We start from the raw sequence: 27,399 nt of genomic DNA, 5'->3' as shown, positions 1-27,399 counted from the left end.
CGGAAAGGGCCACGAGGTGCAAAGCGCCAGACCCACACCCTCACGGGAGCCACACACGCTGGACGCAGGAGGCTTCTTCGCAAGGTGGAATAGAAAGCAGCAGTTTCCTTCTAGGCATGATTCCACTAGTGGCAGCACCAGGAAGAGCACGTCCACCCGCTGCGCTGAGCAGCGAGCTCGCTCGGGGTTTCCTCTTGCCCTGTCGCTGGGGCTCACCCTCGTGAGCCACCGCGATGCTTGCAGAGATGCCGAGGAGGCACATCTGCTCCCGAGAACAGCAAGTCTCTCCCAGCTTGTGATTACAGCTCACTTACTGTCCTTGAGGGAGAACAGCTGCTGCTTCTCCTACACGTAACTCCTGAACCCTTCACTGGTACCCAGATCACAGTGACAGCTACATTATAAGGAAGCCACAGGAAGGTTTCCCCACAGCTAACCATCATCCCACTGCCTTTCTGGCCAACTTGAAGCCTCACCTCCTCTCCGCTTCTCCTTGCCTGCACTGCCACACTGGGGAACATTAGCTGGACTTGGCTTGATGGGAAACCACCAGCACAAACCCAGATGGCCCAGATGAACACTCAGTTCACCAAAACCACGGTGGGCTGTTCTTTTGCAGGCAGGTCAGCTGAGTGCTCGGGCGTAATGGGAACACTGTGACCCGAGAGAGACCTTCTTCAGAGGGGGAGTCCTCCTCCCCCTCACAACTCCATCCCAGCACATGCTCGCTGTGCCACGCACGAACCCGCAGCCTCTCCAAGCAGTCAGCGCCTGGCTGCCTCTCTAGCTGCAAGTAGGCATGCCGAAGCCAAGCACCCGTAGGCATGGCAACATGCTTTGCAGAAGGCCAAAGAACATCTGTTCCTTGGAGTAGCCATCCCTCTGAAAAGGACAGAGCAACAAATGATAGCAGGACACCCCAAGTAGCAACCCTCCAAAGAGAGAGAGGCTTTGCCCTGCTTTATCAGGCCACAGCTCGCCGGTGAGGCACGCTCTCTGCCTGAGGAAAAAGACAGGCATCTTCTCTCTCTGTTGGCACCTCTCCTCTCCCATGGAGAGGAAAGTCAAGCTTCTGCAAACACTGCAAGTCCCTGTTGCAATGTGCAGCCAGCAGATTGCATCATTAAGGCATGCCAGACAGAGAGGACCTATTGTCTCAGTGGGTCCTACAACTACAGGAATTTAGTACCAGCTCAAGCCTAATTTTAAAAATACTGATAGTTACATGCACCACATGAAAAATTTCCGTGGTAACTACCTGGCTAAATCACAAGGTAATCAGAAGCACAAGTAACCCACTGGTAGCCAAGGAGGGCCTGTGCAGACAGCACATCTGGACATGTTGGCACTGTCAAGGATGGGCAAACAACAGCAGCTAGGTGACCACGGTTCTGGAGCTGTTAAAGGTGCAGAAACACAGGAGAGAGTTACAGAAGACCGAGCCTACTCTGGGTTCCTCCACTCCTCACAAGCCCGGAGTGCCAGCTAGACCTGGAGAGATGAACATGGACCCAAATGCCAGGTATCACCCAGCTCCAGATACTACAGAGAAATCTCCCCCTCTGCATGCACTTGTTGCATTCAGGTGCCATCACATACAAGGAAAGCCAAGGGTTTGCTGACTGCTTTCTGCTGCTAACAGCATCTCCTTCAGGGAGACTAAACTTATCTAAGCAACAGGGGCCACCGAGGCTCCAAGTGGGGAAGAAGAGAGTCCCAAGACCACAGTGCCTATGTTCCCCAGGCTTGCACTGTGAGAGAAGAGCAGCAAGGACCCAGGACACCTCACCAGGATGCTACCACAGTCCTAAGCAGTGGTGGCATCACCTTAGCTAAGTTTGTGTCTGCAGGACGACAGATTGCCCTATCTTTGCCCTTAACTCTCTCTGAGTTGGTGGGATGAGGTAGCAGCAGCATTGCTAGCAAAGTTTAATTCCAGATTTATGCTTATGTGGGGTGGAGAAGGATGTAAAATTATACAAAGTGCCATCAGATTTTCACAAAACTTTGGGGATGCTACTGGAGTGCCACAATCCCTGCAGTGCTGCCCTGCCCTAGTGGGTTCCTCCTGGCCACCAGCCCAGGCAGACCCTGTGCTAAACCGCCACAGGAAACCCCGTTTTGTTTTACTACAACATGTCGGGCATGTTCCAGGCATGCAGACCTGGCTGGATCCTTGAGCCTCCATCTCCACATATGCCTCTGCCTTGCAGAAGAGCAAACCCTTTGCCCAGGTCCCCTGCTTCTCACTCAAGTGGGAAGGGATGAGCATCCCTGGGCTGTGACAGCCACCCGTGCCCATGACCCTGCACGCTCGGGTGGTTGGAGAGAGCCCGAGAGCTCGCTGAAGCCGTGTGCCTGCCCTACCACACACACGCGGAGGAGCAGCCATCTGCTCCCCGTTTGGAGACGGGCAGGGCCGGACAGCATGAGCCAGCCTCTCCATCTGCAGCCCTCCTCAGCACCGCTCAGCCGTGCCTGCTTCCACGCACCGCTTCCAACCAGAAACCGACCTCGGGATTTCAGGCAAAGCAGCCAAGGCAGCAAATTGAAGGTGCTGCTCTTCACCTCACCGTCCCCGTCCACCTGGCATGCCATCAGCAGGGACGCCGAGGGCAACTGCTGGCAAAGCCCTCGCAGAAGGCCTTGCAATAATCAGTTTGCAAATACAGTTCACCTCATGATGTTTTTTCCCTGAAGGCTGCAGCATGCTCTCAACTTCATGCCCTCCTGCCAGCGCCGAGGTCCTCCCTCAGCACCGGAGCAAGGGGTGCAGTGGGCCACGCAGCACCCACGGGAAACCCGCAGCGGCCAGACCCTCACCCCGAGGAGGCTCCCGCGGGGAGGCACCGTGGCATCGGCGAAAGCGGCTCCTCCAAGCAGCAGACGCAGGCGAGCGCTGCCATCTTGGCGGGCTCCTCCGCTCTCCCCTCCTCCCCTCTAGAGGCAGGGCGTCCCGAGCCAGCGCACCTTGGCAAGACCGCGATGGGACAAGAATTTTAAATCATGCCGCCACTGTCCATCAGCAGGATCTGGACTCCTCTGAAAGGGAGAACATGACAAACTCGTCCACAGAATCATAGGCGCAGAGTGCAGGGTGACGACTTATCCCTCACCATACATACAGATTTATTAAAAATTTAAAATTGCTACATAGATCTAAAGAGCTGGGTTATTTATTTTTGCAAGGGCTGATCAATCACACATGTCCCCAAAGGATGCCAGGCCTTTAACAACTCATCTGATTACGCCTGCTGTACCCACATTGCTCCAGCCCCGGTGCTTAATATTTTATCCACATGGCTCCCAGGCAAAGCCGGAATGGAGTCTGATTTCCTAACAGAACAGAGACCTGCTTTTGGATTTTTATCAATTCCTACTCGAGGGCAGAGGTGGAAGAAAAGAAATAACTTTTATTTTTGGCCTCTGCCCCTCATTTCAAAGCAACAGATTTACTTTAATCATCATCATTCTAAAAATACAGGGTTTTCGATTGCGATCTGACACACGAACCGCAGAGCTGCCGCAGCATTTAAGCGGCCCGAGGAGCCCGGCACGCCGCCTCGCAGCGAGGAGGCTGGCCCCGCGCCGCCGCCGCCGCGCTCGCTCGCGGCCCCGCTGCTGCACACCGGCGCCGAGCAGCAGGATCGAGGCTTCGGGCGGGCGAGAGGAGAAGCCGTTGCAACAGCGTTTATTGAGGTCTGCGAACCGCCAGGGAAACACCACGCCGCCTCCCCGAGCCGCCGCTGCGCGTTTCACCGCGCCCCCGTCCTGAGCAGCCCGCCACCGCCGCGCCGACGGCCTGGGGGGGGGGGAGGCTCGTCCTCGCCACGGCCCGGGGGTCTTCCAGCATTTGGGACGTGCGGGAGGAGCCGCGGTCGTGGCACCGAGCGGGGCTGCAGCGGGGCCACCGCGCCCGCCGACCGCGCGGGAGCGACGGAGGCCGTCCAGGCGGCCGCGTCTCCGCCACATCCGCCCCGTCGTCCCCTCCTTCGGCCCCACCGGAGCTTCCCCTTCCTGGAGACCGCAGCAGCGCCCGGTCCTCGCAGCCCCCGCGAAGCGTCGAGCCCGCAATTCCTGACGCGGGAGGGGAAACTGAGGCAGGCAGGGAGGAAGGGCGAAACAACTCCCCCAAAGGCCGTGTTGTTCCAGTACATCGCTTTCGTGCGCCCGGCCTAATTGAATGGTTACGGCGGTACTAAGCAGCCCGCGCGTTCCGAGACCGGAGTCAGCCGAATCTCTGAAATCGTGTAATTTTTTGCATGACTGAGCGTGCAGATGTAATAAAAATAAAGAAAGAAAGGAAAGGAAAGAAAGAAGGAGAAGAAGAAGAAAAATACAGGCCCTTAAATGGAACCGCAATTGACGGAGATGAATGGTTGGAGGGAGCTGAATTACAGAGTTGCCGGCGGGGAGTCTCCCCTCTTCGACCACCCAGGGACGAGACACGTGTCCTGATCAAAGCTGGGCCCCCACCAGCACACAGGTCTCTGCTGGGGCTACTGTGCCAAGCAGCAATAGGCTCATTAGCGGACCCAGAGCTCATTAGGGAAATGAAGAGATGGTAATTACCCCTCCAGCCACCTTACACCAAGCTGCTGCTGTTTGGGAACCGAAAGGAAAGGAGGGCAGGAGCACCCTGGGCTTCCTAAGCCCCCCGAGAAGCCTCCATCCGCACAGCGCGGCCGGACAGCCCTTCCACGCCCAGGGAAGCCAGCCCCACGCTCCTCGGCAGAAACCGCCCTCCTGCTCCCCACCACGTCACCGGGTTTCTCCACCACCGAAAGGCGGTTTGGAGATGCACGCTTCTGGCTTAGAGCGGGGTCCCGGAAAGCTTGCAGGGCTGCAGCACCCGGCCAGCGCTGGGCAGACCCGCAGACGTTACCGCAGGGGCATTCCCAGGCAGGTCGGAGCAGCGTGGCCGTGCTCTGCGGAGCTCTTCTCCGCAGGAAAAGCCAGAAGGTTAAACAAGGTCAAAAAGCAATCAGACTCATGCACTACAGAGAGCACCCGCAAGAGCTATCCTACACCAAGGTGCCTCTCCTGAGCAGCACCCCCAGCCAGTATCCCGCGATGCGCTGCCCCCGTCACGGGCTTCCCCAGCCACCGCTCTTCGTCGCGCCTGCACGGACACGGACGGCGCACTGCTCCTCCGCCCGAGGCCGGAGCTCACAGGACCTATTCCCTCCCACCTCCGCAGTTCAGCCCCTCTCCCTCCAGCTCTTCTGCAGCTCTTCAGTTGCTCCTGCAGCTCAAGCCACTTCAGCGTCTCAGCACTTACTACTAAAAAAGAGCTGGCATTTAAGTCACTCCTGCTGAACCTCGACACAACTGCAGTCCAAAACCATAGCAGCAAACACACAGCTATCACAAGGACACATCTAGATAAGTCTTTATATAAAGTCCACGTAAGATTGACAGGGAAAGGCATGAAGAGGAGTAGTTAACTATTATTATTCCAGGCACACCAGGTGCCCACAGAGCCTGCGTCAGAGGGAACAGAAAGAATTTTCAGAAAAATCACGGTCAGTTAGCTAAAGATTTATGAATTTTATTCTTAGTGCACTTTAATTGCACCTATAAATTATAAATGAACTAATTCTGTACTGTGTAAAGTGACTGCCTTCACCTAAAAAAGAAAAAAAATAACACACTTCAACTTCTTAATTCCACTTCAATTGCACGCACGCACCAAGTTAACACTACACCACATGGAAATCTCAGATCGTGCACTCTCAAATTTGCCATCGCAATTTAATTCCACCTCGGCTGCACACATGCATTTTTTAAAAGTTACTGCTGTGCCGTACAGAGCAACATTAATTGAGTGTTAACGAGCTGTCTGATCAGCTTCCCACTGTCCTTATTACTGGACGTCAGGGTCTCCGCAATGTCCCAATTAAACAGAATCAAAGAATATTTAATGCATGGTAAACTGGTTCCCAGCCACTTGAACCGATTAACCAGCTGTTTCCCTCGCTTGGGGCCCCGTTAAGTGGTATCGCCTAGTCCGCCCCGTCCAAGCGGTTCCCACGCTCCGGAAACGAGCGCCGTGCGGACGGAGGTTTCCGGGCGAGCGCAGCAGCCCAGGACGGCGCTTGCACGCTGCCTCGCTGCTCACGTTTAAAACTCGCCGGATGCAATAACCTGAAACAGGAGGACGCGGACGGGCCGAACAGGGCGGGACATCCGAGGCGTATTTCAAACTGAGCGCCCAGAGCCTCAGATCATTTTGCAGATCCCGGGCAGAGGGTGGGTTTTTTTCTTTCTTTCATACAGGGCTACCCCGTACGAAAGCAGCCGCTGGCCTGAGGATGCCACCTTGGCCCTCTCTAGGACCAACTGCTCCCAGCCACTGGGTTTTCTCTGCCCTCCTTCCAGCTCCCCTCCACCCCGGAAAGATCCCAGTTCTGCTTCCAGGAGAGCAAACAACTTGAAAAACGCAAGTGACTGAAAAAGGAGCTGCTGTTTTCAAAAAAAAGAGGAGTTTGCACCTCATTTTGCATCTCCAAACCTGCTCCGCTTCCCCTTCAAAGGCAAAAGGGAGAAACTCCTACGCCAGGTACAACCAAAAAAGCCGCTTCTCCGGAAAACCCACTGTTTCACAAAAGCAGGTACTGACAACCCCGAGGAGACGGGCAGAGCGGAGGCACCGGCTCGCCGCGGACGTCGAATCCACCCTCCGCCTTTCCGCAAGCAACTATCCGCGGCGGGGCCGGGCAGGAGCGGCAGCCCCGCGCCGGGCGGAGGAAACCCGCGGGGTAAAACGGTGCCGTGAGGCCGCTTCAGTTCGGCGCCCCGGGAGCAGGGAGCTCCGGGACGCAGGGAGCCGGGATGCAGGGAGCCCCGGGATGCAGGGAGCCCCGGGAGTGGCGCCAGGCCGCGCTCGGAAAGCCGCCGCAGCGCCTCCGGGCTTCCCAGTGGAGATAAAGGAGAATTTAAGGTGCAGAGGAGAACTAAGCAGATTCTTGTAGATTGGAGCCGAACAAGATAAGGGAGCAATGATGAATATAGACACGTTACGCTAGGACAATTCAAAGCACATGCAATTTTGACGCATGGGAAGAAGCGATAGCGTAATGTACTTACAGTCCCCAAGTGGTTCTCGCCGCCGGCGGCCAAGGTTTCCCTGTGTCGGTCGGAGCCAGCCGCGGGCAGTCACGCTCTGGGGGGCAAAGAAAACAGACTTCTAAAAATCGCCAGGCTGCACCGCGCGGAGCGCAAGCCTACGGGTTGGGAGCGGGGGCTCTCGTGGATGCCTGGGCACCAACGCTTCCACTCGCCGCCTCTGCTGCGAGACAGACGCCGCGCGCGCAGTGCAGGCATCAGAGCCCTCGGCTCCCCCCGCTCCTCGGTGGAACAGTCAAGGAAAATACTCTAATTTGACAATTTTCAGCTCGTTGAAACGATACGTGGAAGAGAGGCGGAAGGAGGGAAGTGCATTATTCACTATTTGATAAATTATCCCCATTAAGCGGGAGGCACAGCCGAGCCCGCGGGAGGCGCGGGGGCTGCCGGCGGCCGAGCACGGGCCTCGGGCTCGCCCAAAGCCCCGAACCCAGGGCTCATTCCCCTGCCCCGTCCCGCCACCGCCGAGTGCGCCGGCTCCCGCCGAGCATCGTCTCCGCCAAACTTCCAGCCCCGAGAGGAACCGGGAAGCTTCCAAAGTCGCAGGGGCAGCGCGGCCCCCGAGCCCTGCCGGCGGCCCCTCGCCCCAGCCCTGCCCCACGGCCCCCGCCGCCCCTATATATTCACGTATTCCTTCCCAAAGCTCCCTCCGTGCTCGAGCGGGTGCCGCTTGTAATTGCTGGCGGCCAAAACATGTTCTGTTTTTTCTGGCTGAGGTACCAGGCAATCATCGGCTGTAATTATTTCGAGCCTCGTTACAGATGGATCTGCGAGCTCGCGCTCCCAAGCAGCATGCATTATTCAGACGCGAAGCCCGGCCTTCTGCGGCGCAGGCGGCCGCGGCAGCCGCCCTCGACGCCGCCCCGCAAAGCCCAAAAGCGGCGCTTTAAAACGCCGCCGCCACGTTAAACCTTTTCCCGTCCGGCTCCTGAGCGGCGAGGGAAGAGAGGCAGGTTTGGGTTTAGGGTGCTGCCTTCCAACTCGGCCGTGCAACGGGATTCCCGGAGCACCGCGCATGCAACGCGGCTAAGCGCACGCGCAGCCCCTCGCCGCCGTTTCGGGGCGTTGGGAAAGCAAAACCGGCTTGCTTCCTGGCTGCCTTCCAGGCCAAAGCTGGGGCAATATCCAATTTAAAAAGTCATATTTTCCATGGGAAATTTCAATCATTAAAAAAAAAATAAAAATCATTTTTGTCAAAGTTTTCCGCAGGGAGGGGGAGAGGGACGTTCAGAGCAGGCAGCAAAGTGTTGCTAATCTTATGCACATACAAAATAGAAACACCACTTCCTGGTGGGATTTCTGGTATTTTGTTTTTATAAAATTTTTAATCTCTGTATCCTCCTGCTACTGTTTGTATTTTTCGTGTGTCTATTTGAAAAGCAAACAACATTGCCTGCTCCTGTGGCGCTCTGGGTTTGGTTTTGCTTTACACTTATTTATTTTGCTCAGCAGTTTAAATCATTAGTCCCTGACCCTGCAAATATCTTGGTGCACGTGCATCTCTGTGCACACACGGGAAACGTGCCCAGCCGGCGGCAGGACGGGGCAGTTCGGCCCCTCTAACCTGGCTCCCCGAAGAACCGCGCCTCCCGCCGCGGCTCTAACCTGGCTGCCCCTTTGCACACACCTTTTTGCACCAGCTGGGCTATGTCTGAGCCCCCCCCCCCCAGCAAACCAGGTTGTGTTTCACTAGGTGCGAAGGCAATGCAGACCCAGAACCAGCTATAAACTGCCTGCTTGCAAACCACACGTGCGCATTCACCTCCAGCACCTCTCTTTTTCTTTCCCTCCCTCCCACTGCTTAGCTACATTCCCTCTCGAACTGCCACGGCTCTTCCCAAAGCCCAGAAATAAAGCGTAACACTCCCCCGTCCCCAAAGGGGGCTGCTTTCGGCTGCCGAGCCCCGGCCGGCTCCCTTCTAGGGTCGCAGCAGAAGCGCAAACCAGTTCAGAAGGACGCAGAGCGATTCCCGGCACGTGGTGCCCACCGCAGCAAGAAGACAACCTTGCTCCCACGTTCTCCCTGGCTCCTCCAAGGCTGGAAAGATCTGGAGCAGGACCCACAGAGACCACCCACACTGGGATCAGCGCCCGTAAATCCAGCTCCCCCTTTCCACCCTCATGGCTCAGCATCACCCAAGGCAGGCAGAAGCAGGGAGCAAACCCCTCTCAGATAGTTACCCAAGCGCCAGCACGCGGGCGCAGGAACGCCCCTGCTCCAGGAGGTCCCAACTGCAGGCTCACGGGCTCTCCAGCCCGGGGAAGGGCAGGTGCCGGAGGCAGACGCCGCGGCACACGCGCAAGCCAGCTCCCGCCGTGCCGCAGGGACGCGCGAGGGGAGAGCGGCGGCGGGGCCGTACTTCTGCAGCCCCCACGCCCGCTCCCGGCACAGCTGCGCCCAGGGGAGCCGCTCCCCAGCCCCGCCGTATTAGGGCCGCCTGCGCACTCACCCCCAGGTGCAGGGCTGCCCCACCGGGAGGGGGATGGGGATGGGGATGGGGATGGGGATGGGGATGGGGGGGGGGGGTCGAGCCTTGCTTATGCTGCAATAGCAAAGACTTTCGCTGCTGCAACGCGCCCGGGGAGGGGGAGCAAGGGGCTTTGGGGGAGCAAACACCTGAAATCCCAGACAGCTCATCTGTGCGTGGGGTGTGCAAAGGGGCGATGGGGCGCAGTGTCGGTGAACGGGGGCGCGTTTTCCTGAAGCCTTGAGCCCCCTCGTGGGGACAGGTTGGGGGGGGAGGGTGATTTGCACAGGATGTGGCTCCCTCAGGGTGCGAGCGAACCACAGACGACCTCTTACCTGAAACAGAGCCTGGAGGAGGCTGGTGCACAGAGCAGCAACTTGCATTTAGCTACCAAAAATAAATAAATAAATAAATAAATAAAATAAAAAGGAAAGAAAAAGGCAAAATAAATTTAAAAAGCCCCCCGATCACTTGCTATCAGTGCTGACAGGTTTCCATGCAGGGAGAACCGCAGTGCTGCTGGCTGCACGCCCCACGCAGCCCGGGGGGGGCCGCGGTGCTGCTGGGCGGCCGCGACGAGCAGCTCAAGGAGCCCGGTGAAGGGGCTGCCCCAGGGTGGGTGCAGGGCTGAGCTGAGGCACCCAGCCCCCCCCCCCCGGGGACCCCTCCACTGGGACCCACCTAGCGATACCGGGAGAGAGAAGAGGGGCAGGGGCTGCCAACCCCGCTGACAGCCCCTCGTTTTGGAGGGCCGGCTGGACTGCCTCCCACAGCAGCCTGGGAGCGCAAAGGGGGAAGACGCACGGGAAAGCTGCCCCCTTGCCGGCACCGCCAGCCCCTCGCCAAGCTGCTCTTCCTCTCCCCCTGCCCCAGGAGCGGGCCGGCAGCGCAGGAGCTTCGGCTCGGCCTTCGCCTCCCTCTTCCCCCGTGCAAGCAGCTTGCAGGGGCTCGGCGGTGTTGCTGGAAGGGGCTGTGTCCCGCAGGAGCGGGGGGAGCCGGCTGCAGCCCCGCTGGCCCCCGGCGGCTGGTGTGGGGGCCGGGACAGGGATCAAAGGAGCCCAGCGGTTGCCCTGCCAGCGTGCTCGACAGCTCCGCTGAAACAAGACAGCCAGGGATTTTTGCCAGTTTGCAACACTGTCTTTGCCTCCTGGAAAAACAAAAGCCCCGAAGAAACGCAATTAAAATATTATAATTATTGGTAGTGGAGTATTTGCTTTTATCGGTTCCTATTTAAAAAGATGCAAATAGAGGTGATTTTAGCATTCCAGTCAGCCAGGCTCCCTCCTACAGGGATGGAAATATTTGCTTTAGTCAACTTTGTTGTGTTGATTTTTGAGTTTCTCTCTTTCTCCCCCTTTTTTCTTTTTTTTTTATAGACACACTCATGCTCCTCCGCTGACAGACCAGTCATTCACCAGCTGCATCATTCCCCAGGCACCTCCCGGGGGCCGGCTGCGGCAGGACCCCCGGAGCCCCGGCCCCCCAAATACCCAGGCTGCAGGGAAAGAAGCAGCAGGAGGCTGCTGGCAGGCTGCTGGGGAGGTGCGGGGTGGGAAAGGAAAAGCAAGCGCAGCCCTGGGATGGCACAAACTGCCCTGCATCTGCAAGCCAGGCGAGGCATGGGGAAATTCGGGGGCGAATGCAGGCTGCAGCCCAAGAGCTCTGCTTATCCAGGAGAGCTGGGCACGGGGGCAAGCAGTCCCAGGGACAGCACCAGAGTGCTCAGCCCATCCGCACCTCCCGAGACCCCCCCGGCTCAGCGCAGCCCCCAGCCTCAGCCCCGGTGGGGCTCAGCTGTGCCGCTTTGGCACACGGCTGCCCCAGCTCGCACGCACCAGCCTGGCTCCTGCCTCCCTGCTTTTAATTGGTATTAAAGATTAAAAAGCAAATTACCAAAGCAATCACACAGAATCCACTTGTCTGTATTTCACAACAGCAGCTCCCGAGCAGTTTGATATTTACTCTCAGCTGGCATTTAATTACCGTGCCAGATTCAGGGCCAGTAATTGACAGCAGACCGAGGAGCCGGGGCTGGAGCGATGCTCCTGCCGTACCAGGCTCCGCTGGCTAATTGGAGCAAATCTCTTCCCTGCCACGGAGCAGGGAGGTGACTTCCAGCCGGGGACGGTCCCCCGTCCTGCTCTGCAGCTCGGGAGGTCCGCCGGAGCCACGCGCCAGATGGCACCGGCGTGGGGAGGGGGTGCCGGCACTGGGATGGGGTGCCACCGCCCAGCTGCTGCCTTGGAGTCCGGCCAAAGGCAACGGTGACACCTGCTATTTAGCAGGATGGTTCGGGCTGCGAGAGGCTGGGATGCAGGACCGCAGCGCTGCTGCCAGCGGAGGGACGGACGGGGAGTGCAGGCAGCATCGCCTCCAAATGTCCTGCCAGGCCCCGGGACGGGGCTCCCCTACCACCACCACCACCACCCCAGACGCAGGGCCACATCCTGCTCCGAGACCAGGGCCCCGCTCCGTGCAAAGAGCAAGGCCTCCCCCCCGCGGAGAGAGGCATCCCTGCAGCCTCCCGTCCCCGGCGGGGCGGCTGGCCCGAATCGCGCCGGCGGCCGGCGTTGCAGCGTCGTGGCGCGGCGCTGGAGAAGGCCCCGGCACCTCTGGCGGGTGATTTTCGCAGTGCTCCCCGGCACCACCCCCAGCAATGAGAAGGAGCCGCTGCAAAATCAGGGCTGCTGTTTGGAGCTCAAGAAGGAAAAACCCGCAGCAGCCGGGAAGGGCTTTGTCCTCGGCTGCACTCGCAGGGCAGCTGCATCCCGTGCTCAGTTGTCCCCCCACCCCCACAGCGCAGTACCTAACTACTGAGGCTCATTAACTATCTAACTAAAGATTAGAGCACTGGTGTTGGGGTTCCCCCCCCCCCCCCCCGCAGGAGCAGTGCACGGTTTGTGCCGAGGCCCCAGGGCCAGGTGAGAAGGAGAAACCAGAAGGGGAAGCGCATGAGGAATCAGTGCTTTGAGGGGCGCTCCTCTTTCCGAGCCTAGATATTTTTTTTTTTTAATGAGTGTTTTATGAAGTTTCCACGAGCCGGCAGGTGCGAGGGGGGCGGGCGGAGGAGGCGCTGCGGGAGGAGGAGGAGGAGGAGGAGGGTGCCGGGGGGTGCGCAGCCCCCTCGGCAGGAGCCCCCTCGGCACCGCCTGCCTCGCTGCGCTCGAGCCGCCACGTCGCCCTCGCCCCCCGCACAACCGCAGGGCGACGCTGAGTAAGGCTCTTGTCCCACGTTATTAAGTTTACTGTGACAATAAAACCCGCAAGATTATAAAAATGCAAAAAAGGGGCCATTCGCTCTTCACCTCTTTTGTCCTTTATTGTGCGCTTCGATCAGCCACCGAAACAGCTGATTCACTTCCCTCTGTTTCTAACCCATTTTCCTTCGGCGCTCTCATCCCGGAGAGGGCTCTTCTGTGCCAGGAACAGGGGGATTTCCGCAGAAATCCTGCGCTAGAGCCTCCCGCCACAGCTCCCTGGCAGGTTTTTATCTAAGCACCGCTCTCCTGGCCCGGCCCCGCGGTGGGACGTGCGCGGCGCGCTCCGGAGGACCAGCTCGCCCCGAGAGCCCAGCTCCCGCTCCCCACCGCCTTCCGAAGCCACGGGCTGCTGGGTATGAGCCACATCAGGGCTTTGTTCTATTTACTTCTCTATTGTTTGCCCTCATTATCAGGAAATCTGTGTTTTAACCCTAATTGTCTCCCGGTGGTAATGATTAAGGCATGGCGGGGTGATTTGCATTACAAATGCCATAGGGCTTTCCGTCTGGCCCCGTGGAGCCCAAACCTCCTGCCTAACGCCCTTCAGTGCTTGTGTGTTTTCTGCACGGTTTATGGGGCCCAGCTGAAGAGGAAAGCGTTTTGCTCCGCCGGTGCTCACCAGTTACTGCTCCCCAGGGCATGTCCATCCGAGCAAGCATCGGGTCAAACAGGGACGCCCCAGACTCTTCGTGCTCGATAGTTCCTTGGGGAAGGGAGTCAGCCTGGAGCAGCTTTGTCCTCTCCTGCTGCCCCAGCACAGCTGCCTCGCTTCGGGAGGGGCAGCAGTTCAGCCTGGACCTAGCTGGGGCTTGCTCCCCTTGTGGCCTTGATTTTGAGAGTCTTGCAGGTCGGAATTCACTGCAGAAATGCAGGCACTAAATCTATACTTGGGGAAGAAAAACAGCTACGTGGTGTCTTTGAAACCATCGCTGTGACTCAGCTGTCACATCCCATACCTGGTGGGATGCTCCGCCGGACACCAGCCCTGAGCACCTCGCTCCAGGAGTTTGTACTTCAGGCAATGGACCAGAGGCTTTTCTACCCCTCTCCTAGCGCACCAAGCTGAGTTTTTCCCCATGCTGCTCGACACCAGCTCTTAGCAGAGCTGGGGAGTTGGAAAGAAGGAAGATTCCAGCCCCCTTTTCCCATCCAGGACTCAAACCTGTGCACAGCCCGGGCCTCCCCACTGCAACCCCAGGGCAAGAGGAGAAACTGGCTCCTGCCTGCAGCTGAGCGTGCTGCAGAGCCATGCATAGATGTGGCTCAGCCCTCACCCAAATGCCTGCCACTAATGCAGCCTGCACAGGGGCCCTGGGGATGGGGAAGCGAGGGGGAAGGCAAGAAAAACACCACACCTGAAATAGATTCCTTGTTTAGGAATTTCAAAATTATATTTAGAAATACAATAGAACAAGATAATTATGTAGCCAAACTATAAACATATTTATATATATAATACAAAATCTACATATTAAAAGAACCCCCAAGAGAAATCAGACAAAGCAGCAAAAATCTGAGCATAGAAATAAGTTTTTAAATAATGAATATGTATTAGAAATATGAAATATATTCAGTTAGAAAGTAGAGTAGTCACTAGGCTGGTAAATATCAGTCTATAAGGAGCAAATTGCAGTGGAGCCTTAGTTTATTTAGTCTTATGTGAGGTTTTGTGAAGACTCAGTCCAACCCACTCAGCAGCTCCATAAATGGAGTTTTCCATTATTGTTTTGCAGATTAAAAGCACAGGCTGGTAGCTGAGGAATGACATTAACCTTCTTTTTTATTACTTCTTTTATAAAATGACATAACTGGTTTCATTATATTTTCAGATCTCAATGAAGTGAGCAGTTTTACTGGGATTTACACATCCCCCTGCAGCATGGGAAACTTTGTGGCCTTGTTACAGCTTATGAGACCCAGGCACTTAAAGGAAGTCAGAGCAAGTGCAGCTCGTGTCTTTATTCAGATTTGTCAAAAAAAAAAAAAAAAAAAAAAAAAAAAAAAAAAAAAAAAAAACAGCAAAACAACCACCCAGAAAGGTTGGAAAACCAGTATGCACAAACACAAAGACATCTCTGGTGAGCGAGAATAAATTAAAGAGGGTGTTGGTGATGCAACCACCGCTAGAAATCACCGTTTTTGAAAAAGGAAACAAGAACGATGATGTCTTCTGACATTAAGAAGCGCTGAAAATACATTGCCACCTCAAATTAATTTTGGATGCCTTGCCTCACCACCAGGCAGCCTCACCCCACCTGCCGCACAGACAGGTCTGCTTAAAGCACGGACCCGTGAGTCACGCTGCCGCCCGAACCGTGCTGCCCACTCCGCATTGCGGGTTTAGCTCAGGCCACAAGCTGCTCCGTGCTCTCCTGTATGTCCCCGCTTCCAGATCTGCTTGTTTGCAAGAGGAGAGGAGCAAAAATTACCCCCAGCTTTCACCAAAAACGCCTAACCGTCCCAACCGCTAAAGAGAAATATCTTAAGCATACAATTCCAGCACAAACCTGAAGATCTGCCAAGAATATTGGGGGGGGGGGAGGGAAAGCAATCAACACTTTCCCTGGTTGGGTTTTAACCACGTGAATTTTTTTAGCCATTTTGTCACAGCGCAGACCCCCGCTCAGCTCTCTGATTTGCTGGGGAGGGCACTGCCATCCCCCGGGAGGGGGACACCCAGCCGCAGCCCGGCCCCTCTCTAGCAGGCGCTGGTGGAGAGCCCACCACGGGTCCCACCACCACGGGACCCGCTGCTGCAGGACCCACTGCCTGGACACCAGCTCTGCCAAGGAACCTGCCCGCCGAAGCCCCTTCCATCGCTCAGCGCAGCCAGGCAAAGCACCAGGACGGCACACAGAGGAAGGCACGCACCCCCGGGCAGCCAAGGAAGCCTCCCCCAGCACCAAGCCCCTTAATAAGGCGAAGAGGCAGCGTCCATCACCAGCAAAGCTGATTAGCACCGGCAGCTAACGAGGTGTCTCCAGCCACCAGTTTGCACCGTGTGTGTGTTGGGGGGAGTTGCTGCCCCCCACATCACACTGGGGCTCCAAAACACGTCGGCTCCTGGTTTATTGAGAGCCTGGAGACCCCCTGCACAAACGAGCCGGGGGAGAGGGGTCGGCCTCCGCCAGACCACCGCTGCAGGGGCCTGGCGAGCCGGCGAGGGTGAGGGCCGGTCCCGTATGCCTAAACCAACGCGCTCCTCCTTTCCGAGCGCTGCGGGCTGACAGCTGTTACCTGAGCACGTGGCTCCGAACTGCCAGGCACTGATACACGGTGCCTCTTACAACATATGTTGACTTTTATCTAATGTTGTTCCATAATTAGCCCCAGGGAGTGGGAATCTGGGCACCCGGCTGGCTGTGTGATCGCCGCTAACCTTTCCTCGGGGCGGGCGGAGGCTGGGAGCCGGGAGGGCGGCCGGAGGAGGAGGAGGAGGAGGCTCCACGCGGGGACGCCAGCAGTACCCGCGGGGTCCCAGCCCCTTCGGCGCTGCCGGGCCCCCCCCGAGGACTTTCCTCGCGGACGGAGCCCTCAGCTTCGGGCTCCGCAGCGAGCGGGTGGGGAGAAAGGCGGCGAGGACGCGGGAGGATGAAGCAGGGAGGAGCTCGGTGCGGGGCGGAGGACCTCGGCCGCCGCGAGCTGCCGCTCGCTCCCGCGGCGCCGGCTGCCCCGCCACCGCCTTCGCGCCGCCGAGCGGCGTCACGGCCCGGGGCCCGGGCCAAGGAGGGGTCCCAGGGCCGGGGCGGCTCCGAGGGTCGTTCGCACGGAGGGCTGGGAGCGGGCGGGGGATGCGTTAGTGATGGGGATGGCGGGTAAATGAGGGAGCAGACGGTGGAGTTAATGAACGGAAAGGGTCGGTGGATGGACCAAAAGACAAGGGGAAACACGGGCTGGTGGATGAGAAGGAGGGGAAGGCGCTGGCATGTCCTAGCAGCCGGTTCTGCGCCCCGGAGCAGGCAGTCCCGCCGAGGCCCTGCTCCGCGGCAAGCAGTCAGGCGAAAGCGGAGCCGGACTCCCTCGGCTGCAAGCGGGAGAAGGTGCCCGCTGCTCGGGCAGCGGCGGGACGCGCCGTGCCGGGGGCCGGACCCTCTGCCAGGGGCTTGCCCTGCACCCCCACCCCCTTTGCAGCCCCTTGGCATCACTAAGGACAGCCGTCCCGCCTCTCTGACACCCCCCAGGCTCCCGCTCCATCAAAACAGGCGTCGGACAGCTGAGAAGACCTTGGTCCTTCAGCGCTCAGCTCTGTGTAATTCCCGCCTGGAAGCAGAGCAAATCCAAAGGCACCACTTGCTTAGGGAGAGGGGGGGCAGAAAAGCTCTGACTCCAGCAGCCTCCCAAGGGCCCAGGTTGTTTTCCCTTTTCCACTGCAGCTGCCTAAGCTTAAAAAAAAAGGGGGGGGGGAGGAAGATAAATCAATAAGACACAAGGATAAATATGCTTGTCCGAGCTCGCGTGTTGCAGCCGACTCCTCTGGCCATGCCGTGGTGGGTGCATAATTCATAACATGCCATACATGCATGCAAATGGTGCTGCTCCCGCCAGGCTGTCCCAGCCAGGCCCGTCTCGCTCCTGCTGGGAAGCGCAAAGTTGGGAACGGGAAACGGGCGGCTCCTTGGCTCAGGCACAATTGTGAACTACGCAAAGCTGCCCGCAGACGGGGCAGATAGCAGGGCTGCAAGAGGCTGGAGACGGAGCCGCGGCTAAGCCCCCAAGCGCCGGTGGAGAATAAAAGCCTGCCCCACTGATGGCCCCAGCTCCGGTGCTTCCTGCTCTTGTCCTGCTGAGCAAGCTCTGATTGCAAATTCTTCAGAGCAGCATTTTATCTCCACCCCACAAAAGCTATTTTCACTGATGTCTCTCAAAATAAATCCCAGCCACAATTTGAAAAGATCTTATAAAGCGATTGACAAAAACCGATGTAGGTGTCTAACACTACACAATCCATCAACCTACACCACTATTGCGTCATTTATCAGCATGGAAATTCCCCCGGCGCACCCTACTGAGCACCCAGCACCTCAGGGGCTGAGCAGAGAGGAGCTGTGCAGCCCCCTGGCCCATTGCATCAGCCCTCTCATCGCCTATTTGTTCTTTTTGATGTTTTTTTTGAGACATACATCTTTCCTAAATTCTTACAGCGTCCCCATCATGCAGACATTCGATTGCAAGGATCTGCTGGTGCAACATGCTGCATACACAAGGGGGTGTAAACGTGAGCGTGTTCTGCAATGCATCTGCACGGCCTTTCAGTGCCACCACCCCTGCGGCCGGGGCCCCTTTGCCACCGCTGGGGTCTCACGTGCTGCCCTCGGGATCGTGAAGCGCCCACTCTCCTGCCCCGAATCCGCAGGGGCAGCGGCGTTTCCCACCTGGCCAGAGGATGCCCGCACGCTGCTTGCAAAGCGTGAGTGCACTTGGGGGTGGGCAAAAGCGGTGGGTTCAGGCCATGCTGCCCTGCAGAGAGACTCTTGGCACGCACTGCGGTCCCCCAAAACCACGCACGGCCCCGCACGCGGGCTGCGACAGCCAGGGATGGCTGCATCTCTGCACCCGCGGCGGCATGGCGCAGCGCCTTCTCGTCCCCCCCCCCCCCCCCCCCCGCCAGCTAAAAACCGAGGGGCTTTATCTGAGGCTTTGGGTTTTTAAAAAGGAGGATTTTCGAGGCATTTCTTTACAATCTTTGAAAAAAAAACACAACGGAGAAGGCAAGTGCTGGACTAGCACCCCGGGGAAACAGGAGGGCAAAAAGCCTACACGTTTTTGTAAGAGACGAGGGCAAACTTAGTTCTGCCTTAAGCCACTGAAGGGTTACGAAAGCCCCAAAGAAGACCCTGCACGCCGTGGAAAAGCCTCCCAGGGCTTGGCTATGGAAAGTCGATTTAAAGTTCGCGTGCAGGCTGCTCAGCTGCAGAGCCATGAGCACAGCCCGGCCAGAGCCGCGGCCGGGTGGGCAAACGCCCATCCTCGTTGCCTCTGGGCGCAACGTGCCTCATCCTAACACGCCACCAGCCTGGCAGGCAGCAAAGTGTTTTACTACTTAGCATAGCGCCTTCGAGGGCTTATTTTAGGCAGCGGATGGCTCACAAGAGACAGCGGGAGGGAGCGAGTGGGAAGGCGCCGCACTCGCAGGCCGTTCTGCCGCAGGAACGGCCCCGGCACTGTCCTGCCCGAGCCAGGCTGTCGTGCTGGGCAGCAGGCCGGGCCGGGCCAGGCCGGGCCAGGTGAGGCGCCGCGCTGCAGGCGAGCAGCTCGGAGGAAGGCTAATCTTATCCGCAGCTCAGCAGTGCTGATCCAGGGTGTCCTTGTCCTTTTTCCACGAAGAAAAGCCTTTGCGGTGCCTCAAAGCGCTGCTCGCACTTGCCCGCTCCTGCTCTCCCACGCGCTTGCTGCTCTTCCAGCCCTCTGGAAGAAGGAGGAGCGTGGGAAAGGGAGGACCACGCTCCCCTCTGCCGGGAGCCGTGCCGGAGCAGCCCCAGGATCAATCCCCGCTCCCGCCCCGGGCGCCTCGCCGAGGCCGTAGGCTGCTCCCAGTGAGGTCCTGCTCGTGCTAGCAGCGTTTAGAGGAGGAAGGGAGCCGGGAGAGGACAGGATTGGGGCAGAACAACAAATCCAGGGAGAAATCAAGAGCCTGCAGGATGGCGGAGCTGGAAATCACAGAGAGAGCACCAAAGATGTCTGCAAGACACAGGAACATTTTTAATCTTCAAAACTGGCCAAAGATTTAAGATAGCTGGAGAACAGTCATCGCGTTCCCTCTGTGCCTGGAGGATCTGACAAACTTCGCATAACCCGCTTTCCTCCCTTCTGAGCTGGAAACGCTCCCGTCGACCGGCAGGAGAAGCCCGCGCCGGTGCCCAGTGCCCCGGTGGGATCCCGCGCGCCCCGGGGGCTTTGCCGGCCCGCTCTGGTGGGGAGCGGGAGCATTAAAAATAAGAACCTCGCGGCAGCGGCGTGGGGGCCGGGTTAGCCCACCGCGGCGCTCGCAGCCCCGAGACGTGTGCAGGCCCCCGACGGCACCGGCATATTAACGCGAGGGAGAGGAGCCGGCTGCCTCGGCCAGCACGAGACAGAGATACCGGGAGCTCAATTTGTGTTTGCCTGAGCCAAGGAGAAAATCTAATTAAACATGGCGTCTGGGCTTGGAGGAGCTGGGGATGGGGCTGGAATATAAAGCGCGGCTGCTGCCCGCAGATCAGAGGGCAATATTAATAAACCCACCGAGGGGGACCGCAGGATCAGCTGGTAATATTGATAAATGTAAAGCAAAGACAAAGCAGCTGGGGCGTATTGGATAGTAATGCTGATAAAGATGCAACGGGGACCGGCTCGACAGCAGACTGCAGATAACCCCGCGCCCCGCCAGGGCGAGCGCCGCGGCGGCACGCCGGGCCCGGGCCGCGCCGGCGGCTGGCACCCGAGCGTCACCCCCAGCGCCCCGGAGCGCCGGGCGATGGTGAGGCAGCAGCAGAGCCGCGACGCCCCACGCGAGCGGGAGTGCAGAAGCAGCGAGGCACAGCTAGTGCCAGGTGCAAAAAAGCAGCACGTACCTGCCCCTGCCGCCTGCGAGGCTCCCTGCTCCCCTGCCGCCCTGTGCTCTCCTGGGAAGCCCCTCACTCCCATTTTACAGCAAGGGGAGACAGACCCCTGCTCCGAACTGCCCAGCCTCCCCTCCCCTGCAAACCAGCGCGGGGGGAGCCAGGCGGCTGCAAGGCTGCGGCCACGGGGCGCTGCGGGGCAAGGTGAGCACTGCAGCGGGCGGGGGGCAGTCTGCGCCCCCCCCCGGCCTCCCAGCTGCCACCCCAGCAGCCCGCCCGGGCTCTGGGGCTTGGCGCCGGCCCTGGCCAGGGCAGGGAAGGGGCACCCGGGTGCGGGACCGGCACCGCGCTCGCACAGCCGGACTTGCAGCGCCGTTTGGCATCAGGAAAAAAAGCTAAATCCTCTCGCTGCCTCCCGCAGCCCCGGCCTTTTCCCCGCGCCTCCGCCTTTCCAATCGCCGCCGCCTCGCCGGGCCCGGGAGCTGCGGCGCCGGCTGCCGAGCCGGCACCGCCACCTCGTGGCACGGCCCGCCGCGGAGGCCGGGCGGCCCTGGAGGCCACGGCACGGCACGGCACGGCACGGCACGGCACGCATGCACGCAGCCCGCCGCGCTCCAAAGCCACGCTCGCATTTTATTACCGGGGCCGGCGGGACAGGGTCTCCGAAAGGGTGGCCAAAAAGGTGCTTCCAGTGCGGCTGGCTGAAGGGACCGGAGAGCCTGGCGGACAGAGAGACGGACGCGTCGGCGGGACGGAGCGCCAGCAAGCAGCCCGCAAGCGTGCCGCAGCGGGGGGAGCCACAGCCGCAGGGCCGAGGGGGCCGCGCGGCCCCGTCCGCGGCGCGGGCCAGCCTTACCCGCTAGCCCTCGCTCGAGAGCATGGCCCGCATGTCGGTGTCCGACACGCTGTCCCGCATGGCCTGGAGCATGACCTGGGACACGCTGCAGGAGGCAGGGGCAGAGGGGGAGCTCCTACTGCCGCGGGGGCAGGTGCGCAGGCGAACGTGCCCCTTCTCCCCCTCGGCCGGGCAGGCGCCCCGAGGGCAGCTCACCTGTTCCGGATCTTGTCCAGCCTCTCCTGCATCGCCTCGTCCCGGATGCTGCTCGACACGCGGTAGACCCGAGTCTGGCTGCAAGAGCCACGTGAGCCCCCTCAGTCCCAGACCGCCACAGCCACCCCGCCAGCCCCTCGCAGCCCAGTGCCGGGGCACGTCTCAGCCCCTCTGCTAGCCCTCCGCCGAGATGCCCAGCACCTCCAAGGCCACCTCTTTGGGCCTTCACCTTTACCTCCATCTCAGGAACTGGATCTTTGTCCTGTCATCCATGAAAGACTGGCTGGGCGATGGCCCCAGGGAGTTCACGTCGGAGGTGTGCTCGTCCTGAGGGGAACAGGGAAGCTTTCTCCTCTCGAGTCAGAAGCCGGGTAGCTTTCCCAGCTCCCCCAAAGCAACAGGTGGCAACCATGAGGAGCACAAGAAGAAAGAGCCTCTACAGCACCAAAGAAGCTGTGCCTTCCCCACCCAGCGGCAGCTGCTATGTCCTTGCAGGACCCATCCTGCAGTCTGGCCTGCCCAGAGCCTGATCTCCTGCCTGTGGGGACGTTTCATCCCAAAGTGGCCCCATCCACCTGTAGCCCTTCATAGCTGTGCACAGAAGGAGCTCCTCGAGGGCCCAGATGTCATGGGACACAGCTGGGATCAGCCCACAGACCCTGCCACAAAGGACAACCTGTGAGTTTGTTGCTCTGAAGTCCTGGTCCTCAAGAGAAGCCGATCGGTGCTCTGCCTTGTGCTCCAATTTGCCTTCCAGCTTCTGCCTGAAGATCTTGGAAGCTTCCTCTTCAATCTGGAAAGGGAGCAAAACCCTTTCCAGGTCGTGCCCCATGCTCCCATCACAGCTGCAAGCCCATCCTCGCTCACAGCCCTCAGACATGAAAACAGGTTCCCACCACATTAGCTGCCAGCTGCAGCAACATCAAACCTGGGGTCGCCCTGCTTGCCAACGGAGCCGGTATAGGGCATCGGAGACCCGTGACCCCCTTGAGCATGCCTCATCCTCACCTTGCGCAGCCAGTGCTCAAGCACCGAGAGCGTCTCCATCTCCACCACCGGGATGTCCTGGAAGAGAGGCAGCCCGCGAGCAGGCAGCCCTGGCCGCCACTCCCCAAAGCGCCCTGCAGCACCCCTTCCTTGGCCCGCCGCGTACCTGGGCGCTCTCGACGGGGAAGGGAGCGCCCGTGCCTTCGCGGGCCAGGATATACGCCAACCACGTGGAAATAATCATCGTGGGGCGGCCTGTGCCGGGGCTGGGCTGGGGCGGGCGCGCGGGGCCGGGGGCACCAGCGCCACCGGAGCGCCGTGCATTGTTGCATCGGTGGCAGAACCGGCACCGGGACCCGGGGCCGGCGCCGCCCCGGCACCGCTCGCTCCGGGGAGCCCCCACGGCCGCAGGGGTGCTGGGCGCCGGGGACTGGCACGCGCGTGCTACGGCTTGGCGTCCGACCGAGGCTGCTGGCGGCAGCGCGGTGGAGGAGCTGCTGGGTGCCCCGCGGGAAGACACCCTGGGTATCAGCCCAACGGGGACCGCAGCGCAGGGCTGAGCTGGGAGGGCTTTGGCCAAACCCCTTGTTGGAAGCAACGGGTAACATCGCCCACCGCATCCCGGAGGCGTCGCCAGCAGCGCCCAGGTGCCAGGCTCCCACCCACCCAAGGAAATCAGATGTGGGCATCCAACTAAAATGCAAGGGACGCGGGGCACAGCTCTTCAAGGGTTCGCAAACCCCACAGTGAGCATGAATGAAACAAAGAAAGCAAAAAGCAGAAAGCATGAGCGGAGAAAAGTCAGCAGAGACAGAGACAGGTCCTGTTTGCAGGTGCTGCTACCAGAGCTGCACCCCGGAGCACCCCAACGCACAGGCAGCCTGGCAGGAGCCAGGCTCCTCCAAAAGGGCCCCCCGGGTGCCCGTTACGTCCCACTGCACGCGCAGGGCAACCAGGGAGACGAGCCCTCCCCACCTGCAGGCAGCTCGTGCCTCGGCCCCAGCGCCCCAGCCCACATCGACAGCATCCGCAGGGACGTGATTTTCTTTTTTTTTTTTAGCAAATGTTTATTTATATCAAAATACAAAACATTTCTGAAGCAGGGTAATGTTACATGAGGAGCAAGTTAATCAGTTCCAAAACCCATCATTCTCCTACAGAATGGCTAGTTGTATACATAACATTGCAACACTGCCATAATTTCTTAAGTGGGTACATTTAAAAAAAAGTCAATCTATGAACATGCAACGTTACTGGCGATAACTTGGTAAGTGCTCAGCAGGCCTGAAAAACCCCAGGAGGCAGGGCCGGAGGGGCCTGCGCCCCCCACGCAGGGAGGCAGGGCTCCAAGCTGGTCCCTGCCAGCCTTCGCTCGCTTATTAACCCTCGCGCAGCAACCGGCCGCGAGCCGAAGGGCCCAACTCCCGTGGCGGCGCGGGTTTATTGCTTAGAGCTGTCAAAGCAGATGCAGCGGCGGGGGGCCGCCCCGCCGTGCGGCGCCCGGACCGCTCGGGGCAAGGACCACCGCGCTGCAGGCGGAGCTGGAAAATGCAACCCCAAGCCCCTGAGGACAGACCGAGCTGGTTGTTCCCCCAAAACAGAGCTGAACTGAGGGTCCCCCCGCGGCCGGGGGAGCGGCTGGCTGGAAAGGGGGCTGGGGCCGTGGGACGCCCTCCCCTCGTCCTCCCCTCGCCGCCCAGGCGGGGAGCGGCGGCGAGATTTGGCAGCAGCCTTCCTCCCGGGCCCCGCCGGTCCCTCCCGCTGGCGTTTTGCAGGCCTTCGCGCGAACGGAGGCTGAGAGCAACAATACAGATATAGAGAGATTATATAGAGCGCAGAATAAGTTTCATATAAGGCTTTGGTACAGCACCATCATGTCTCAGATTTATTTCTAAATCGTTTACAGAAAAAAAAAAAAGCTTACTGAAAAAATAGTGTTTTGTTTATCTTTTTTTTAATTATTTTCTTCTTTTCAGTAGCATACCTGAAGTTCAAATATTAACCCTCTAGTTGCCATTTGGGCTCACATCAAATGCTATTTTTGTTGTGTGCATCTGTGCAATTAAAAAACTAAGCAAATCAAACCTGACTACTGTTAAACTGTTACACAGCCAACCCACCCCCTGGCAGCCGGCCACGCCGCCGGCCCACGGTTCGAAGTGCACAAGTCAGTAATCAACACCACAGAAGTTCAGTAGCTGGTCACTACTAATTTTTAGTTAAAAAAAAAAACAAAAAAACAACACCCTAAATCAACCAAAGGAAAAACAAAAAGGTCACAACAACAAACATGGTGGAGCCAGTGGCACTAAAGTTTCCTTTATTGTTATTGTTATTAAAAAGAGTCAGTTCCACTGGTCACCACTGAAACAGCACCAAAGAGCACCCTAACGTGTGTTATACATTGTAATACTCGACATTCAAGAAATGGAAACGAGGTTGAATGGTCTAGTCTCAGTATCAATAGGCAAGACTTCTTAAAAAAGGAAAAGTTGTCCCACACGACCCAAGCGCCGCTGAGTTCCACGGGAAATCCTGCCTTACGGGAAAACACTGTAGAGCTACCAGGAAATTAAATTAGGAGCTACCTATGGAAGTTTAAGAGGGTTCCAGAGACTCTATAAACCTATTAAAAGGGACTAAAAAGTATCAGTTTCCTATAGGAGGCGGGGGAAAGTCTCCTACAGAAGTCACGTGTGGATACGCTCAGCCTTAAAACGCACCCGGCTCCGGGTGGGATGGGCGCCCGCCCGCGCGGCTCCCCAGCCGTCTCCGGAGCCGGGGAAGAGGCAGTAATTCCCGAGGCAGTGACCGTCCGTCCGTCCGTCCGCGAGCGCGCTGCCCCGGCGCGCGCAGCAAGGCGAACGGCACGGCGAGGGCCGCGGAGCAGCGCCGGCTCCTCGGGCGCCGGGGCCAGGAGCGGCTCCGCGTGTCTATTTGGCATCCAGAGGGTTAACGGTACTGCGGAAAGTGTGCTTTGTAAACATTTTTTCCTTTTTTTTTTTTTTTTTTTGTTTTTTTTGATTTTTTTCCTGTAAGTGATTCTAGGGGCAAAGGCGAGAGGGGGGAAGGAGAAAGCTGCCCACAACCCAGCACCCTCCCCAAGCCCCCCAAAGCCCAGCTGGGTGACGCGGGAACCCGCGCAACCACCCAGCCCCAAGGACACAAGGTGGTGGCTGGAGAGAAGCCTCTTCCCATCAATTTTCTCTTACTTTTTTTCATTTAAAATATATAAAACACTCACATATGTATTCAGTGCTAATAAATGCAAATTCTGTCAAACATGCTTCAAGAACTGGTGCTGAACAAAACTTGGCTGGAGATTAGAAACCCCCCCCTACCCCATCCCCCCCCACCACCTACCCCAACAGAGACGACAAGCATCACGGAAAATACGGGGAAAAGCTACGGAGAAGGTCGCACCGGGTGCCAGCGCGCGGCCCCGTCCGCGCCGCCGCCGGCTCCCGAGAGCCGGGCCGGGGCGAAGCCGGGATCCCGCGTCACGGGCACGGCGCATGAAACCCGCCAAGCCTGCGCCGGCACCGCGCCTGCCTCCGAGCCCGGCAGCGGCGCCCTGCCCGCTCTCTCCTCCAGCCTCCCGAGAGTCGTCTGAACTTGTGTTTAATATTGCTTAAAAGGGGGGGGGGGGGGGAAGGGGAAAAAAAAAAAAGAAAGAAAAAAGAAAAAAAAGTCACCTTCGCACGTGGGCCTGCCGTAGCAGCCCGGCCCCGTGCCGCCCCGTGCGGGATGGAGGCGGCTCCTCTGCCGCCCAGCGCGGCCTCGATGCTCTCCCATCGAATTCCCCCCGCGGGAGGACACGCCAGACCCAGATCCCGCTTCTTCCCCCCACGTCAGCCCTGCTCCGAGCTGCGCGCCGAGAGATAGAGAGATAGAGAGAGAGAGGTAACAGCAGCCTCCGTGACCCCTAGAAAGCTGCCTGCAAGGTCCGAGACATCTTGTTCGTAGAGGTATTTGAGTGCCCGCAGGGAGAGCGACCCTCCGCCAGCCGGGACCCGGCCCGCGGGGCTCCCGCTCGGCGGCTGCCCTCGTCTTCCCCCGTGGAAAGTAGCACCTATTTCAGCTGAAATTCCACTTGTTGCATTGAAAAAAAATAAAATAAAACAAACAAACAAACAAAAAACAGAAGGGGGGGGGGGGAAGCACATGCAAAACACACCCCTCGGCAAAGCCACCGCCAGGCACCAGCCCAGCTCTCGCAGCAGCTCTCATGCCTCGATCCGTTCGGCGCCTGCCTCGAACGCCGAAGCGACAGCGAAGAGCAGCGGCGCCGGAGGCCGGGACGCCCCCCTCTCTCCCTTGGTACTGTATTGCTCAAACAGCACTAGGAATGGATACAAAAATAAAACAGCTATGTGACTTAGATATATATATTTTTATATATATATAGGTTTTTTGTATATATATATTTTTGTCTATTTATAGATGGATGGAGAAGCAGAGAAGCTGAAACACAATATAATGTAAAAATACTCTCTCTGCTCCGGCTATTTAGACTCTCTCTACCTCTGACAGCCTTTCTCGTGCTGCACAGAGGTTTGATGCCTATTACTAAGGAATTGTTTTAAATATTTATTCCCTCCCCCCCTCTAAAATAGAAAGCAAATATTTGTATAATTTTATATACAATGCATTTTCAATATCATTTCTTTAGAGCTTCCTAGAGAAACTTGGGCTCGTTCCTCAAGCCTCCTTTTTTTTTTTATTTTTATTTTTTTTTATTTTTAGGTGCTGGGTTGAGGAGAGGGAATATGAAATCAAAGGGGCTTTAAGACCACAGGGCTGACTTGCTCCAGGAAGAGGGGTTCCCCCTTTGCAGCCCTCCTGATGCCCTGATAACCTCAAGGGAGCTAGAACACAAGTCCTCCTGGAGAGAAGCTGCAATTTTAATGGAAAAGCAAAAAAAATCTGCTCCTCTCGGCTGCCAGGGCCTCTTCCTCCCCCCAGGA

General features: G+C 58.4%; 1 protein-coding gene across 1 annotated transcript; it reads right to left on the bottom strand.

Annotated features, from left to right (window-relative positions):
* Positions 1-21,253: 21,253 nt before the first annotated feature.
* SPATA19 (spermatogenesis associated 19) lies at positions 21,254-22,676 on the bottom strand. The gene is made up of 5 exons (XM_062594412.1): positions 22,599-22,676; positions 22,454-22,510; positions 21,681-21,772; positions 21,446-21,523; positions 21,254-21,335 (listed from the first exon to the last, which is right to left on the bottom strand). Exons 1-5 carry the CDS (start codon positions 22,674-22,676, stop codon positions 21,254-21,256), a joined length of 387 nt encoding a protein of 128 aa, XP_062450396.1.
* Positions 22,677-27,399: the final 4,723 nt, after the last annotated feature.

The sequence above is a fragment of the Rhea pennata genome, chromosome 24, assembly GCF_028389875.1.
Source record: "Rhea pennata isolate bPtePen1 chromosome 24, bPtePen1.pri, whole genome shotgun sequence".
Classification (NCBI taxonomy): Eukaryota; Metazoa; Chordata; class Aves; order Rheiformes; family Rheidae; genus Rhea; species Rhea pennata.
This window is presented reverse-complemented; position numbering and strand designations above follow the sequence as displayed.